This window comes from Phyllobates terribilis, unplaced genomic scaffold (assembly GCF_046119375.1).
Source record: "Phyllobates terribilis strain yellow unplaced genomic scaffold, ASM4611937v1 Scaffold_1__5_contigs__length_1240528914, whole genome shotgun sequence".
Taxonomy (NCBI): domain Eukaryota; kingdom Metazoa; phylum Chordata; class Amphibia; order Anura; family Dendrobatidae; genus Phyllobates; species Phyllobates terribilis.
Genome location: NW_027362761.1, coordinates 306673568 through 306690688, shown reverse-complemented (window position 1 = coordinate 306690688; position 17121 = coordinate 306673568). Strand labels below are relative to the sequence as shown.

The window sequence follows — 17121 nt, the reverse complement described above, 5'->3', positions numbered from 1 at the left end:
AGTGTGAGGGGGCCTTAACTCCATAGTATAATCACACCCTGCAGTAATGTATTGACTACATTTAACCCCTTCATCCCAAAGCCTATTTTCACCTTCCTGACCAGGCCATATTTTACAATTCTGACACTTTATGTGGTAATAACTCTGGAACGTCTGGAACGCTTCAATGAGTCTCAATGATTCTGAGAATATTTTTTCAAGACACATTATACTTTCTGTTAGTGGTAAATTTACTTTTTTTGCGTTTCTTTGTGAAAATATCATAATTTAAGAAAACATTTTGGAAAATTTCACAATTTTCACACTTTCAGTTTTTATATCCTTAACCCCTTTACGACGTGGTACGTAATAGTACGCATCACGTCGTAAGCCCCGGTTCAGCGCGGGCTCTGGCACTGAGCCCGCTCTGAACCGGGCACATGTCAGCTGATTTATATTTATACCTGCAACAGCCGCAGGTGGAATCGCGATCTGCCCACGGCTGTTAACTAGTTAAATGCTGCTGTCAATCTCTGACAGCAGCATTTAACAGCGCCGGAAGCGCGTCACTTATCCCGCCCATTGGTGACCGCGTCACATGATCACGGGTCACCGATGAGTTGGCATGACAACCCGGGGTCTGCAGGAGACCCCTGTGGTTGTCATGTCGAGATTGCTATGAACGCCGCCCAGTGGTTGGCGCTCATAGCAAGTGAGCAATTCTGCTACATACAGGAGATCTGCGACCTCGATGTAGCAGAGCCAATCAGGTAACTGCAGCTTCTAGTCTCCAATGGAAACTATTGAAGCAAGCAGAAAGTGTAAAAAAAATATTTAAAAATATTAAAAAAATTAAAAAAAAGTTTAAATCACTCCCCTTTCGCCCCATTCAAAATAAAACAATAAAAAAAACACATATTTTGTATCACCGTGTTCTGAATCGCCCGATCTATCAATATAAAAAAATAATTAATCCGATCGGTAAACGGCGTAACGAGAAAAAAATTCTAAACGCCAGAATTTTTTTTTTCTGGTCACCGCAACACTGCAATAAAATGCAATAACGGACGATCAAAACATCGGATCTACTCCAAAATGGTATCAATAAAAACGTCAGCTCGGCAGGCAAAAATTAAGCTCTCACCCAGCCCCAGATCATGAAAAATTGAGAAGTTACGGGTCTTGGAAAATGGCACCATTTATTTTCTTCTTTTAGCAAACTTTGGATTTTTTTTCCCACCACTTAAATAAAAAAGAACCTATACATGTTTGGTGTCTATGAAATCGTAATGACCTGGAGAATAATAATGGCAGGTCAGTTTTAGCATTCAGTTAGCTTGGTTAAAATAAAAACCAAAAATCAACTGTGGAATTGCACTTTTTTTACAATTTCACTGCACTTGGATTTTTTTTCCATTTTTCCAGTACACGATATGGTAAAACCAGTGATGTCATTCAAAAGTACAACTTGTTCTGCAAAAAATAAGCCCTCACATGGCCATATTGACTGAAAAATAAAAAAGTTAATGCTCTGGGAACCAGGGGAACAAAAAACTAAAACGCAAAAACAGAAAATGCTCCGGTCATTAAGGGGTTAAACCAGTTAGTCATGCTGTACAAAATAATTTATAGATAACATTTTCCACATGTCTACTTTACATCAACATATTTTTTTTAAACAAAATGATTTTTTTGTTAGGAAGGGTTAAACGTTTATCAGCAATTTCTCATTTTTCCAACAAAATTTATAAAACCACAAAAATGTTCAATTAGCCCCAGAATTTTGCATTTTCACGAGGATAACAGGAGAAAATGAACCATACATTTTGTTGAGCAATTTCTCCTGAGTACGACGATAACCGATATGTGCAGGAAAACTACTGTTTGAACTCAGAAGGATCGCTATTTTTTTTACTTTTGTAGCGCAAAATTAGCTGGAGTAGATAGCAGTCACCATGTCGCTTTTGCTGAGCCCCTGATGTGCGTAAACAGTAGAAACCCCTACACAGGTGACCTCAGTTTGGAATCGACACCTCTCAAGGAATTTACCTAGAGGTGTGGTGAGCTCCTTAAACCCACAGGTGTTTCACAGAATTTTATTACGTTGAGGGAACGTTTTTTTCCCACAAACATGTTCCTTTTGCCCGGAAATTTTCACTTTCACAAGGGTAACAGGAGAAAATAGACCGTACAATTTGTTTTGCAATTTCTCCTGAGTATGCCGATATCCCATATGTGGTGGAAAACAGCTCTTTAGGCACACTGCAAGGCTCGGAATGGAATAAGGAGCGCCAGCTGACTTTTAGAGCGCAAAATTGGCTGGGACAACGGAAGCCATGTCGCATTTGCAGAGCCACTGATGTTCCTAAACAGTGGAAATCCCCCACAAGCGACCCCATTTTGGAAACTACATCCCTCAAGGAATTTATCTAGAGGTGTGGTGAGCACCTTGAACCTACAGGTTCTTCACAAAATTTTACAAAGTTGAGCCATGAAAATGAAATTTTTTTTTCCCACAAACATGTTCCTTTTGCCCCAAATTTTTCATTTTCACAAGGGTTTCAGGAGAAAATGGATCATAAAATTTGTTGTGCAATTTCTTCTGTGTGGTGCAAAATTACTGTTGGGCGCACTGCAGAACTCAGAAAGGAAAGAGCGCCAGTTGACTTTTGGAGCACAAAATTGGCTAGAATAGATAGCGGACGCCATGTTGTGTTTGTAGAGCCCCTGATGTGTATATACAGTGGAAACCCCCACAAGTGACCCCATTTTGGAAACTGCACCCCTCAAGGAACTTATCTCGTGGTGTAATGAACGCCTTGAACTCACAGGTGATTCACAGAAATTTATAATCTTGAGCCTTGAAAATGAAAAAATAATTTTTTCGTGAAAAAATGTTGCTTCAGCCCCAAATTTTTCAATTTCACAAGGGTAACAGAAGAAAATGGACCATTCAATTTGTTGTGCAATTTCTCCTGAGTATGCAAATGAGTATGCTAATGCCCCATACGTGGTGGAAAACTACTGTTTGGGCATACGGCAGGGCTCAGAATGGAAGGAGCGCCAATTGAATTCTGGAGCACAATTTTGGCTGGAATAGATTGCGGATGCCATGTCACATTTGAAAAGCCCTTGAGATGTGAAAACAGCAGAAACTCCGACAAGTGACCCATTTTAGAAGCTACACCTCTTGTGGAATTCGGATTGTGGTGTAGTGAGCATTTTTAACCCTCAGATGATTCACAAAATTGTATAACATTGGGCTGAGTCAATGGAAAATTACCATTTTTTCCACTAAAGTGTTACTTTGGCGCTGATTGTTCAATTTTCAAAAGGGATAACAGGAGAAAATAAAAATATGTTACGCAATTTCTCCTGAGTACACCAATACCTCATATGTAGTCGAAAACTACTTTTGTTGCCACAGTACGAAGCTCAAAAGGGAAGGAGCGTCATATTGTAGTGCACATTTTTTCGGAATGGTTTGAAGGTGCCATGTCACAATGGCAGAGCCCCTGAGGTGCCAGAACAGCAGAACCCCCTTCTCCATAAGTGACCTCATTTTACAAATGACACCTCTCAATTAATTAATTTAATGGTGCAGTGATCACATTGGCACCACGGTATGTCCACACAATTTTATGCCATTGGGCAGTGAAGGAAAAGTGGTTACATTTTTACCACAAAAACTTAATTTTAGCACCAGATTTTACATTGTCACACTGGGAAATGGGTAAAAATGGCACCAAAATTTGTCACACCATTTCTGCGGAACGTGACAATGCCCCATACATGGCAAGACTCTGAAAGGAGAGAGCACTATTAGACTCTTGGAGAACAAATTATCGCAGAATAGTTTGCGGACTCCATATACGGAGCCCCTAGGTCCAAGAAGAGTTGTAAAGGTGGTAATACAACTTTATTCTTTAGGTCAGTATGATTACAGTGACACCACATTTATATAATTTTTTTATGTTTTGGCGCTTTTACACAATAAAAACTATTTTATAGAAAAAATAATTGGTTTTGAATTGCTCTATTCTGAGACCTATAGCTTTTTTATTCTTCTACTGATGGAGCTGTATGGCAGCTTGTTTTCTGCAGAAGAATATGACATTTTTATTTACATTTGACTTTTTGATCGCGTTTTATTGCACTTTTTTATCAGCGGTATGAGGAAAAGTATAGTTTCTTGCCAGTTTGTTTGTTTTTTTACGGTGTTCAGTGACAGGGTTAACTAGTGGAACAGTTTTGTAGGTCAGGTACTTCAGGATGTGGTGATACCAAATATGTGTACGTTATTTGTTTATTTTTGTTTATACATAAATATATTGTGACAGAGTCACTGGTGAAGTATGTGAGGGGAGATATGTCTCACTGAGGCTGCTGGCCTCAGTGAACTGAACCTAGAGGTTTCTTTAGCATGTGAGAGACGGGTGGGTCGCCTACTGACCATATCTCCACCTCGAGGGTGTGGCAGGGAGCAGTTAAATACTCAGTCACTGTTTTTATTTCTCTGTTGTGGTCTGGAAAAAGAAGTCTCCAGGCGGTGTGTGTGGAAGAAAGAGAGCTCCACAGAAGGACTTGTGTTTGGTGGAACTTCATTGTGCTACCCGGAGCAGACGAAACCACTCTCACCTATGGACTATTCTATACTTTATCTTTTTGTTTTCCGTTATTCCGGAGAGGATGCGTTTATGTTGTGGAACTCTGCTGAGGTTTATGCCATATCCCAATAAACCTCACAGGAAGTTAACCCAAGACTTGTTTTCCTGTGTCTGCCTCTGTGAGAGCTGAGCAAGGCGCTTTACCACAATATTTATTTATTGAATTAATTTTTTTGTTTTGTTCTTTAATTTGGGATTTTTTTTTAAAGATTTTTACATTTTTAAAACTTTTTTTTTACTTTTTTTACCTTTTCCCAGGATGGGACATCAACTTTACCTGCCCTGGACACTGATCTAATACTCTGCAATGCTTTTGCATTGAAGAGCATTAGCTCAGTGCATCGCAGACAGAGAGGAGGTTTATCAGCTCCTGCTCTGATTAGCAGCTTACAGGCCACCGTACCTGGATGACCCCACAGCCTTCTTTCGGTTCGAGGTCACCATGGAGATCATCGGAACAACGTGATTGCAATCGCGTTGTGCCGATCAGAGTAAAGAGGGAGCTCCTTCCTTCTGCTATGCCAATCGATGTCGCTGTCACTATAGTCAGAGGGGTTAAAAACGCCCACGATCGGCGCCAGCACTGATTGTGGGTGTTGCTGCAGGGTGTTAACTCTCATATAGCACCCGCTTTTGATTGCGCCCGCGTACGGAGCGAGCCCGCGCGACTGTCATTCCGTAAATGTACGGTGGTTGCGGGAATGCACTTCCCGCAGTGCTGTACATGTACGCCAGATATCGTGAAGGGGTTAACTTATATATAAATTATAAATAAAACTTTCCTAAAGTGCAAGATTCAACAAGTGGGCTGTGTTTCTGTATAGACTATACTGCACCGTATCAAAATCACCTCCGTGACTAATTACATTCTCATACAGAAGTGACACACAGACTAATTTGACTTTTATCGTAAGTCATATGGCAAAGCACCTTAAAGGGTCGATATTGAATTTTGAGATTGCTACTTTTAATAGCTGGGGCTATAGTTCAAGTCCTCTTCCTCTCTAAAGAGGCAATATTTAATTCCCCAGAGGAGCATTCCATGGCTTATAAGCAAGGAGAAACGTTGCTCCTTAGAACACAGACCAAAAGCTCATCATGGGAATCTTGTCGCTTCATTCATTCTATCTTACTTCTGCCATAAGGGGGTTGGATGCACTTCAGCATGTCTTAGTAGCCACATGCTCTGCCTATCTAAGTGAGAGAAGGAGCCATAAATTCATTAGCTTTCCCCCTCTGAACACAACTCAGGGTCTAAGCACTGCAGTACATGCACTTTGAGAGCGGGCATAAACAATTGTCTTTCTCTAGTAATGGGGAAGGTCCATTGTTGTGAAAATATGTACTGTGTTCTACTGCTTTTCAAGTGAGTGCTAGTAACAGCCCACACAGGGGCAGGGAGTCTGCTTGTCAGCAGCAATAGACATCATGGGTAGAGTCAGTCTATTGCTGGTACAAAGCAATCTCACAAAGTGGGCTGTTACAAGCGCTCTCTTGTGTTTCTATGAGAGAGCCTCTGGCAGACTAATTTGGCTACTGCTTATCTCTAAAAGAACAAAAAGATTGGCAATCCAAAATTAGACACCCTGGATCCTTATCTCCAGTTATCTGTTGGGGTGGTCTCTATACACATGACATTGTTGGCCGAACCCATCGATATCTGGCCTATGTTAGTCTAATGTGTATGGGGTCCTTAAAGCACAGTCGTGGGCAGTGGTGTGTTTTCAGCAGACTCGCCCCAGAGTGCAGTGCGAGCTCAGCTACCACTGTGTGAAGTAGCCAGGAGATAATTTATGTTTAATTTTAAAACAGCACAGCTAATGCATCAGGCAGCTCAATCAGCTACTATGAAACCAATCAAGAAGAGCCATTCAGGATCAGGGACAGGCTAGGCACTATGGGGCTTGTAATAAGCAGCAGGGTCTCATGCCATCACGTACACCTCTGGATTCCTACCACTATGTCTCCTGTTTGCCATTGCACATTGAAGGAAGAAGTAGCTGAGAAAGTAGGAATTTTCCAATGACAAATCACAGTGGTTTTAATGGTATAATGTAATAAAGGTTTACCGTCTTGTAAATAGATTATTTGTAGATATATCTTGTAAATATACTATTTGTTAAGAGGGGAACTATTTTTCTATTGCTGTCATGGGACAACCCCTTTAAATATAAAGGTTTATTTGAAATAAATTAGAAAGTGTACAAGAAGGGGACTGGTGGCCAGTAGAGATGAGCGAACCCGAACTGTAAAGTACGGGGTTCGTAGGGTCCGGTGCTAAACTAAGAAAGAGCGAGAGGAAGAGGGGGAGAGCTAGAGGGATGCTTTTAAAAAGTTAAATGGGCATTCCCATCTCTTACATTTATGTCATAGTCACAGGATATGACATAAATGTATAGTATTTACGGGTTCCACCAATGGGACCTATCTTTGTCTTGAGAATAGAGCCCGCTTCATGTCCTACTGTCAGTGGAAAGATGGTTGAAATTCATATTCAAATGAATTCCTCCATCTCTCCTCTGATAGCTGCACATCAAGGTCACATTCTTAAAATAAATACAGGTCCCATTGGTGGAACCCGCATGTAGGATACGTTTAAGACATATCATGTGAATGCAATATGTACAAGATGAGAACGCCATTTCTAGTAACTGAATCCTGTGTAAGGAAAATATGATAGCATCAGAAATCACCACGTACTCAGATTTCTGTTCTCTTTGGTTTCCTTGGACCATATTCTGCTACTTCTAGTAAATATATATCTGGTTGGATGGAGGCTCACCCTCTTGTGTGTGGAGGTCTTCCAAGGAAGCTGGCCCCTAATTCTGTACCAATATTTGACTTTATTATGACCCACCTTTAGCACAGCAGGCACCCATAAATGATCACTTACTACTTCATAATCCCTTGCCTATCTCTTTGGGTACTGTGCTCATCTGCCTTTACAGATGATATTCGATATTTACTCACACTCATGTTATGATTTAATAGATTACTATGCTAGGAAATTAGAGAAACAATTAAAGGGGATGAGCATTAAAAGGCACCTTTTTACTTACATTACATGTATTTTGGGCTAAAAATAATTTTTCCAATTGGGTTTCATTACAAATTTTGCATTGTTTGGCTTTTATATGCTCTTTGTTTTCTGCACATTCAAGTTTGATGTGATCTGTGGTCATAAATCAGCTGCCAGGAGGTCAGAAAAAGACAGATAACGGTTACAACTTTTATGAACAAGCTCACTAATGCAACTCTTCATGAATCAGGAGCATCTTACTCCAGCACGCCCCCTCATCAAGACTGGCGTGAACAATGCCAGCTTGGATAAATCGGACCCCCCAGATAAAATTTCTCGAGGAGTGAGAAGACTTTGGCTATACATGGACAAGATGGAGAATGAGAATTCTTTACTTAAATAAAAGATTTTGTGAAACATTGTGACCTCCACCCATCATTGTATCTGAAAGTTTAGAGGAAAATAATTGAGTATAACCATAACCTGTAATTTTGGATATTCTCAGTGATGAACTCACCACTGGATTTGCATAATGGCAGAGACATAGATTTTCCAGGGGCACAAGGAAGTTGTATTTAATCCTCCCAAAGAATGAACATTCTTATCCGGCTCATTAACACGTCTCGATTTTGCAAGTTGTTCATTCTGCATGCTATTGCGACACACAGAGAACTGGCACTGCGCCTGCTTGTACCATTCATAACCACGCCACTCTTACTATTGATTTAAGCTCAAGTTATTTACTGGGTTCCTTTCTAAAATAACTTTACATTTAGTTATATAAAGTTGTGAGGAGCTAACTTGTAATATAACATTCATGTAAAGGCCAGCATTAGTCATAATACCATAGTCATTCCTGAATGCATCCATGGGCACATACAGTACTTACCTATATCCTCATACTTGTCAAATAAAAGAGCAACCTATTGATGCGTGTTTATCATTTTATATAAATGCTAGGCAAAGCGGAGCAGATACTTTAAAGGGAACCTGTCAGCTGGTTCATGTTGCTCAAACCACCAGCAGCATGAATAAGGACACTGGCTGTATTACTGCAGCTATGTACGTTCTCTCTAAATCACTGCGGCATTTCAGAGAAAACATATTTTGTAAAACCAGTCAGGGATTCTGTGTCTGGGTTGATTAGTCCAAAATAGGTCCCTTGCAGCTTTTTCCGCCTAGTTTCTATGACAGCTCTCTTCCCATGGGTGTGTATAGGAAGGGACCTGTCAGTCATGTGGATCAGGCATGTAGAAGCCGCTGGAGACCTGCCTTTTGGAGCAGTCACCCGAGACACATTCATGCAGACCGGCATTGTTCACACAGTCGTGATTAAGGGGCATATTGGAATGAGACGTACCGATTCATTAAGAGGTGAATGCCTCTTAATGAAATAGGTGGGTCTTAAAAACGGCGAGCACCTCGCCACAAATCTTACTCCAGTCAGCGACAAAGTACTCCATAGCTCGTCAGGAATTAGACGAGCGGGCGTCGCACCCCCCTTCTGCCCCAACTCAGTCCATTTTGCTGAGCAAAAGTTTGGCGACTTTTCAAATCAGTTTACACCAGATTTCTGACATAATTTCTTTGATGAATCAGGGCCATAGTATGAATCAAATTGCGTTTGATTTGTATTACTGTTCCCCCACCCATGAAATGTTTTACTGTAACCTTTATGTGTACAAGTGACTGACTGCTACATGGGATAAATTTGCAACACGGTGATTCATGAGGCTATCTGGAATATGGATAAACAATCTGATGCTATGCCCAGTTGGATATTTGCTGCTATGCACAAAAATGTTTCCAGGTGTTGGACCAGCATTGATCTGATATTGATGACATCCTAAGGATCAGTATCAAAGTAGTGGACAACAATTTTAATTAAGTCCCCTATTCTTAATGACACTTACCGGCCACCACACCATGCTACGTCCTGCCAGGAAAAAACCTCCTACTGTACCACGGCTTGTCCTTACCATAGCCTGAAACAGGAGACAGGGTAAAAGGTCAAAAGACATGACAAATTCTAATTACACTGTTCTACAGCCAGATTGGTTCAGAGACAAAAACAGTTGAGCTTAACTCATTTTGTGATGCTGAAAACGAATATGATGCTTTAATTTACTGATTGTAAGCAAACTTGGAGATGGAAGTGGATATAAAACCCACACTGCCGAGGATCCAATATACAATAGGAGACCAGATGTGGTATGGATGTGGTTTTGTCAACGCGTTTCGAGGTGATCATACCTCTTCATCAGGACAAACCACAATGATAGGATACAACTTGCAAGAATGGGGGAATAAATAGACAATACATTCAAAAAAGAGGCACACAAAAACGGTCCTCCATGGTAATATAACCAGCACATCACGTTATCTTTTCGACATAATACACGATAACACCTTTGCACAAACTTAGAAATTTAATAGAAAAATAAATTTGAAATAAGCAAATGATATATGTGAAGAATAAGAATACTAGTGTTTAGAAATAAAAAGGACCAGTAATAGAGGTGAATATGGGTGTTTTGTTAAGAATAACAAAAAGAGAGGGAGAGGATCGAACTAGCTGTTGCGGTTAGTGTACTAGGAGTGTGTTTTAGTCGTGTGCGCCACTAGATGTGGAGTAACTGAATGAGGAATAGATGAAACAATTCAAAAGAAAAAAAGTAAAGGAAAGGGAGGGGGTTGAGAAGGGAAGAAGACAAAAAGGAAGACGAAGAAGAGGAGAAACATAAACATTTTAAAGAAATGGACCTTACAGTATCCAAACATTTCATCGGCAATATGCCCAATACCACATACAGGAGAACTGCCGGTTCCAAAAGCACCAGAAACATTTTCAGTTGCGTCAAGTGAAGAAGAGGGCGCTTGGTGTCATGAAGCATCTTTCTCTCATGATCCAGTTTTTCTGTCAGCAACCTCAACTGAACCACACCTTATAACACAAAGTGAACTGAACGATCTTGTTAGAGATTTTGACCTGCCCAAAAGTAAGGCTGAACTCTTAGGTTCCAGGCTACAGCAGTAGAATCTCCTAGCGGGTGATGATTTCTTTGTTCCGCAACTATGATAAAGATCTTGTCCAATACTTCTTCATGAAGGGCAATCTTGTGGCATGCAGGAACATCAGCAGCTTAATGGAAGTTCTGAAGATAAGTCATAATCCAAAGGAATAGAGGCTCTTCATCGATTTGTGCAAAACAAACCTAAAAGCTGTCTTTGTCACGGGTGTGTCAGGTGTGACAGACAGTCATTCTGGATCCAGCTTTAGAAGGTCTTTGCGCTTGGCTCTGCAGGCACCTTCTTGATCTTTTCGCCTCTGTAGTGTAGTGATATCCTTCACCCTCTAGAACCTAGCCGTTACCTCTACATTCTGCTGCTAATTGACACACCCTTGCTGGATGTTTAAATACCTTCTGTCTCTCCAGAGAGTCGCCGGTGATAGCTCTATTTTCCTCTGTCCAGGCTTGAAGTACTAGTAGTCAGCTAGTGTCTTCTTGGAGTTCCCTAGGAGGATAGTTGGCGTGATCTCTCTGGTGTCTTCTCAAGCTAAGTGTATTCCCTTGTCTGTTTACCTGTTCATCTTTAGTTGCAGTGGGGACTGACTAGTGCTCCCCCCGTCCCCTCCCTATCTAGGGCCTATCACAAGGGGCAGTCAGGGATTAGGTTTTCTGCTCAGCGATAGGTGCTTAACCTATTTAGTGACGTTAGGGGGGTCAGGGTGTTGTCAGATCTGCCTAGGGGTCTCCACTCCCCCTTTCCCTAGTGTTTGGGCTTCCTCCCCCTCCCGTCGATGTGCACTTAGTCTTTCCCTCACCTTACGTGACAGTCTTGCAGCATAAAGGCAATGCGCTACCTTCAATACCAGTTGATTATGCAGTCCACATGAAAGAAACCTATAACAACATGAAACAGCTGTTGAGGTGCCTGAACTATGACCAACATTTGTAGCCCTTCTGTGGTGGCTTAAAGGTGGTTGCTCTCTTACTTGGTCTCCAGGGTGGATACACAAAGTACTGCTGCTTTCTGTGTGAATGGGATAGTCGTGCAAGAGAATATCACTACAATAAAAGACACTGGCCTCTCCGACACTCACTTCAGCCAGGGAGTAAAAATGTTCTGCATCCAGTACTTGTTTACCCACAAAAGATTTTGTTACCACCATTGCATATCAAGTTGGGCTTAATGAAGAACTTTGCGAAAGAAATGGATAAAAATGCGAAAGCATTCAAGTATCTCATTTATACATTTCCATGGTTGAGTGATTGAGTGAATGAGTGAAGCAAAGACCTCAGATTCGTAAGCTTCTTCAAGATGAGGAGTTTCTCCGTTTGTTGCAGGGCAAGGAAAAGGCTACATGGGTAGCATTCGCATTAGTGGTAACTAATTTTTTTTTAAACTTGTGGTAGGACGACTCGCTCGGCCACTTCCGAAAGTAGACTCAGGAACCCGGGTTTTCTTTGCAGGCTTTATTAACAGCATAAAGCTCTGCACTCCAGCAAAATAAATACAGCCTTACTTGGCAAAACAACAAAACAAAAGATAAACTGTAGCACAGTCCATATACGTGTGTGCGGGGCGTCCACACAGGTTATGTCCAGCCTTCAGCTCCCTCCTGAGCTATGGCTGTCCAGTCTGGAGGCCTTGCCTCTCTAAACACAACTCAAAGAAAAAAAACAGGCCTGAACATTGAGTTAACCCACCAACATATAACATGCTGGCAGAAAGTCCATTGGTTTCAGTTCACACAGGCTAGCAACCTGTGCGACACATACCTCCCCTCATATTTCATACCAGTGACTCTGTCACATACTCAAGAGCAGATAACTATGAAGGGTAAGTGCCCACGTTGCGGAACTGAAGCATATTTTTACGCTTCTCCCTGGCGGGAAAATCGCATGCGGATTTTACATGCGGTTTTCCCGCCAGGTAGAAGAGTTTGTGAGGCGTCTTTGCATGCATTTCCGCATGCGGGTTATCAAGCACTTCTCCAAGTGATTTTAGCATCACTTGGAAAGTGCTTGACAACTTGTTCACACTATATAAATCCATGCAACCGGCATGGATTTATATAGTGTGACCAAGTAATAGTTAAAAAAAAAGAATCAGAATGGTAAAAAATAAAAAAATAAAGTTTATACTCACCTTCCGATGCATTATCTGCCCCGTCCGGAGTCTTGAGCTGCTCACGCTGTTGTGTGCAGGACCTGCGGTGACGTCATTGAGTCATGTGATGGGTCACATGACTCAATGACGTGGCAGGTCCTTCACAAACAAGCGTGACGGAGGGAAAACACCAGAAGATAAGTATAAACTTTATTTTATTCTTTTTTTTACAGGTTCTTTGGTACCCAGGTCTGGATGAGAGTCTCCTCTCCTCCAGACTTGGGTACCATCCGCACATTGATTCCGCTTGCGGAAACGCAAAATTAATGAACATGCTGCGGATTTTTGACCGCAGCATATACGCTGCGGAAAAATCCGCAGCATGGGCATTGACATTGCGGAATGCCATTGGGGACCATGAGGTGCGGAAATACATGCGTTTTACAAGCGTTTACGCTGCGGAAATTCCGCAGCAGATACGCTTGTAATACGCAACGTGGGCACGTAGCCGAAGAGTTGGTGGAAAATCTCCTCCAAACGTACAAAGACTTTGGCAGTGACATGTCCTTAAAGATAAATTTCTTACATTTGCATGCAGACTTTTTTCAACAAAAGTGCGGGTCAGAGAGCAATGAGAACGGTGAGAGATTTCACCAAGATAAGAGAAAAGATATCAAGGAAAATGGACTAAATCAATGCTTGTAGATTACTATTGGACAACTGTAAGAGATGATCAGATGCAAGAGTACAAGAGACAAGCAAAAAAGAGATGTCACTGAATGAGGACCAAATTTTGTAGTGCAATTTCTGTAGCTGTTTATAATTCGCAATAGTGTGTAGACATGTTTTAGTCATTTGAGTTGCTCCTAAGTTTCTTCTAAATAAATATCAGAAAATTGGCATAACAAAATATTCTGCATCTTTATATTTACAAAAATAATGTTTCAAAGTACTGAAGCTTTTATGCATTAATTATATGTAGCAATTAAAGGGGTTTTTCTACAAACAAAAGTTCATTTTAATTAATAGCTGTGTCCGACTATGCAAGAACAAGGTCTGATCATACCACATCTCATGGGCAGGGGAGGAAGCAAAAGAGTATACAGACATTACAGCAGGGGATCGCAGAGGATTCATTTTGTGAGGTAAAAATGTCACTATTTTTAAACAACTGCACTTCGAAGAAAGAATCAGCTTCAATCCCCTGCTGAAATGTCTGTATACTCATTTGTTTCCTCCCCTTCCCAGGAGCTGTGGTATGATCAGACTATGTTCCGTACAGGGTCAGACACAAGCATTGATTAAAATTAACTTTTGTTCATGGGAAGATCCATTAAAGGAAAACTCTTTGATATCATAGAAACAAGAGCCAAATAAATATTTTCATTTTCATTGTCAGATTTGAATTCAGGAGGTGAAAATTCTTAAGAAATGGCTCATTGCATAACTGAACCTGACAACTTTCGAAAATATGTAGAACAGTGGTTATTAATCCATGTATCAGAAATGTACCAGTAATGATGATGCAGGGTTATAATCTATATACTATAGTTCTAATAACATCTGCCATATAAACTTTCACTTCTCTGACATGTTTCACTTACATAGGCTTCTACTAATAAATTCCGGCTACATTATAATATCTTGACAACATTTATTACTAATGTTATTCATAGGGTGCATTAATTTACAAGAGGAAAATGAGGATAAAATGGCAGAAAGTGTTCCAAATTCATCATAGACACATTAGACACTTTTATGGGTAGTCCAAAACTAATATTGATTTTCATCCTAAATGTCTATCTGTTTACAGTGCTGTGCAAATTAATTGGGACAAAGCCAAAAAAAAATATTTTTGAATATTTAATAATAAAATGTTATAATGCACTGTTACATACTAATTTTAGTAAGAAATATGTCCTCCTTTAGCAGATATGAGATTTTCAATGCGTTTTGGCATTGATTCTACCAAGTTTTTGCATAAATTCTTCAATTCTTCATCAAGGAACCACACTTGTATAGCACTGTTTATCATGCGTTCTTTGGTTGTACAGTCCATTTTGCCAAGACGTCTCTTCACAATGCTCCACAAATTTTCTATAGGATTTAAGTCTGGTGAATTGCCAGGCCAGTCCAGCACTTTTACTTTATTTTCTTCCAGGAATTTCTTCACACACTAGGAATTGTGGCATGGAGAAAAAGTACACTAAACCACTCCTCACAGAAACAAGCTCTCAACTGAAGCTGAGGGGGCAGCTAGTTGTTATTTTCTGACTAAAACCAGTCAAATCACATTTTGTTACTCATGGTTGTACACTCATACCTGTTCAAAAAAGTTAAAACTGGTTTGAATCACTGACTGGTAACCAGCTTACGATTTTACTTAAAAAATGCTTTGTCCCAATTAATTTGCACAGCACTGTATTTTAATAATATAATACTTTGCCTAACCTGGTTTAATTAAAAAGCATCTACCCTTCTCTAATCTAATTGCTTTATTTTATTTTTTTACCTATTTCCTTTTTGATAAAACATTATTTGAGAATCTCCAGTACATGCTGGGATACTCAAACGGGATGTCATCAGGGTGCTGACACAGCCTCTGTCCCCACCCTAAAACAAAGCGTCATCAGTGAGGTCTGCTTCAGAAGCTGGGCTAGTTCCTGTTGTACTGAGCATACGTCAGTTGTCAATTATGACATATGCTCAGTTCAAGCTCACTGCTAACTTTACAATATTCTGCTCAGTGAACAGTAAAAATTTGCTCCCTTGCTGGCTCTGATGAGAAGTGACCAGCAGGCAACAGAGCCCACTGTCAGTGCACATTGTAAGGAGATTACCTGGCGAGCAGAAACCAGCCCCGTCCTAGCTTTCAGGGGCAGGGCTGGTCTCTGTTCTCCCTGCTTGCCAGATAACTTTCTTACAATGTGCACTGACTGTGTACTCTGTTGCTGGCTTGTCACTTCTAATAACAGTTGGCGTGGAAGCTAACTGTCACTGTGCACTGAGAAGAATATTGCACAATGAGCAGTGAACTCGTATTGAGCATATATCGTAATTGACAACCAGCACATGCTCAGCACAGCAGGGACTAGCCCAGCCCCTGAAACGGACCTCACTGATGATGCTTTGTTTCAGGGTGGGGACAAAAATTTTGGCAGCGACCACAGCCCCTACCCCCTGATGACGTCCTGTTTGAGTATCCTAGCATGCACTTGGGATTCTCAAATGGAGTGTCATCAAAACAGAAATAGGTAAAAACAAAGAATAAATTAAGCAGTTAAATTAGAGCAGTGATGTCAAACTCAAACACACAGAGGGTCAAAATAAAAAACTTGGACAAAATCACGGGCCAACCAGTATACAGTATAATGGGCCTCACATAGTGCTCCAAACAGTATAATGGTCACACATAGTCCTCCATACAGAATAATTGGCCCCACATAGTCCTCCATACAGAATAATAGCCCCACATAGAGGTAGTGGTTCTGGTGGCGCAGGCCAAATAAAACCCCCCTGGGGCCAGATTTGGCCGTCAGGCCAGAGTTTGACATGTGTGAATTAGAGAGAGAAGGGTAGGGACATTTTAACTAGACCATATTAGAAAAACTATTATATTATTAAACTAAATAGACATTTAGGATAAAAATCAATATTGAACAATATTAGTTTTGGACCATCCCTTTAATGACTGGCATACATATATAGCAATATTTTGCATTACATAATGGAATATGTATTTTAAAAAAATTGGTACAATGGTTATATTGGTGCACTGAGCATGCCCAGGGAGGCGGCAGTATTAAGACATTCATCTGTGTGATTTGCAGAGTCGGTGGTGAAGGATGGCTGAGTCCTGCGTCACCGCTGCCTCCCTGGGATGAAGATGGGGAGCGTACACCTGGCTTCAATGCACATTGTAGGGAGGCAGAAACTTGCAAAGAGTCGGTGGTGACACTGCTCTTGCAAATCATATCACTCATGCCCACAGGGCCATGATAACATGTTTAGAGGGGTGATTAGTCTAGGGAAAATATTGCCCCACCAGTAGTCACTTTCTAATTAGCATATCACAGGCCAAGTAATAAAAAAAGATTTTATTGTCACAGACAAAGCAATAAGTCAAAAAAAGGATCTTGGGTCGTTTACGGGGGCTTGGGAATGCTGAAAGGTTCCATTTACAGTAAAGACACTTTTTAAATGAGAGGTGCTCTTTTGGGGGAGTAATTTGTGATATATTTAGTTATTTAAAGCGTTTCAATGCACAGCTCTAAAATCCATTTCTCAAGCTATTAGATGATTAGAACTTTAAATTAACCTAATGCATATTACAGAAAAGTA

The 17121-nt window shown here is 40.7% G+C and overlaps 1 protein-coding gene across 1 annotated transcript in view; it reads right to left on the bottom strand.

The window, feature by feature from the left end:
- The window catches only part of SLC5A1 (solute carrier family 5 member 1), a 133053-nt gene that overhangs the window by 115154 nt on the left and 778 nt on the right, over positions 1-17121 (bottom strand). The window contains exon 2 of the mRNA XM_073673998.1: positions 9579-9650. Coding sequence (XP_073530099.1) covers positions 9579-9650 — 72 coding nt within the window. The remainder of the gene's footprint in view (positions 1-9578; positions 9651-17121) is intronic.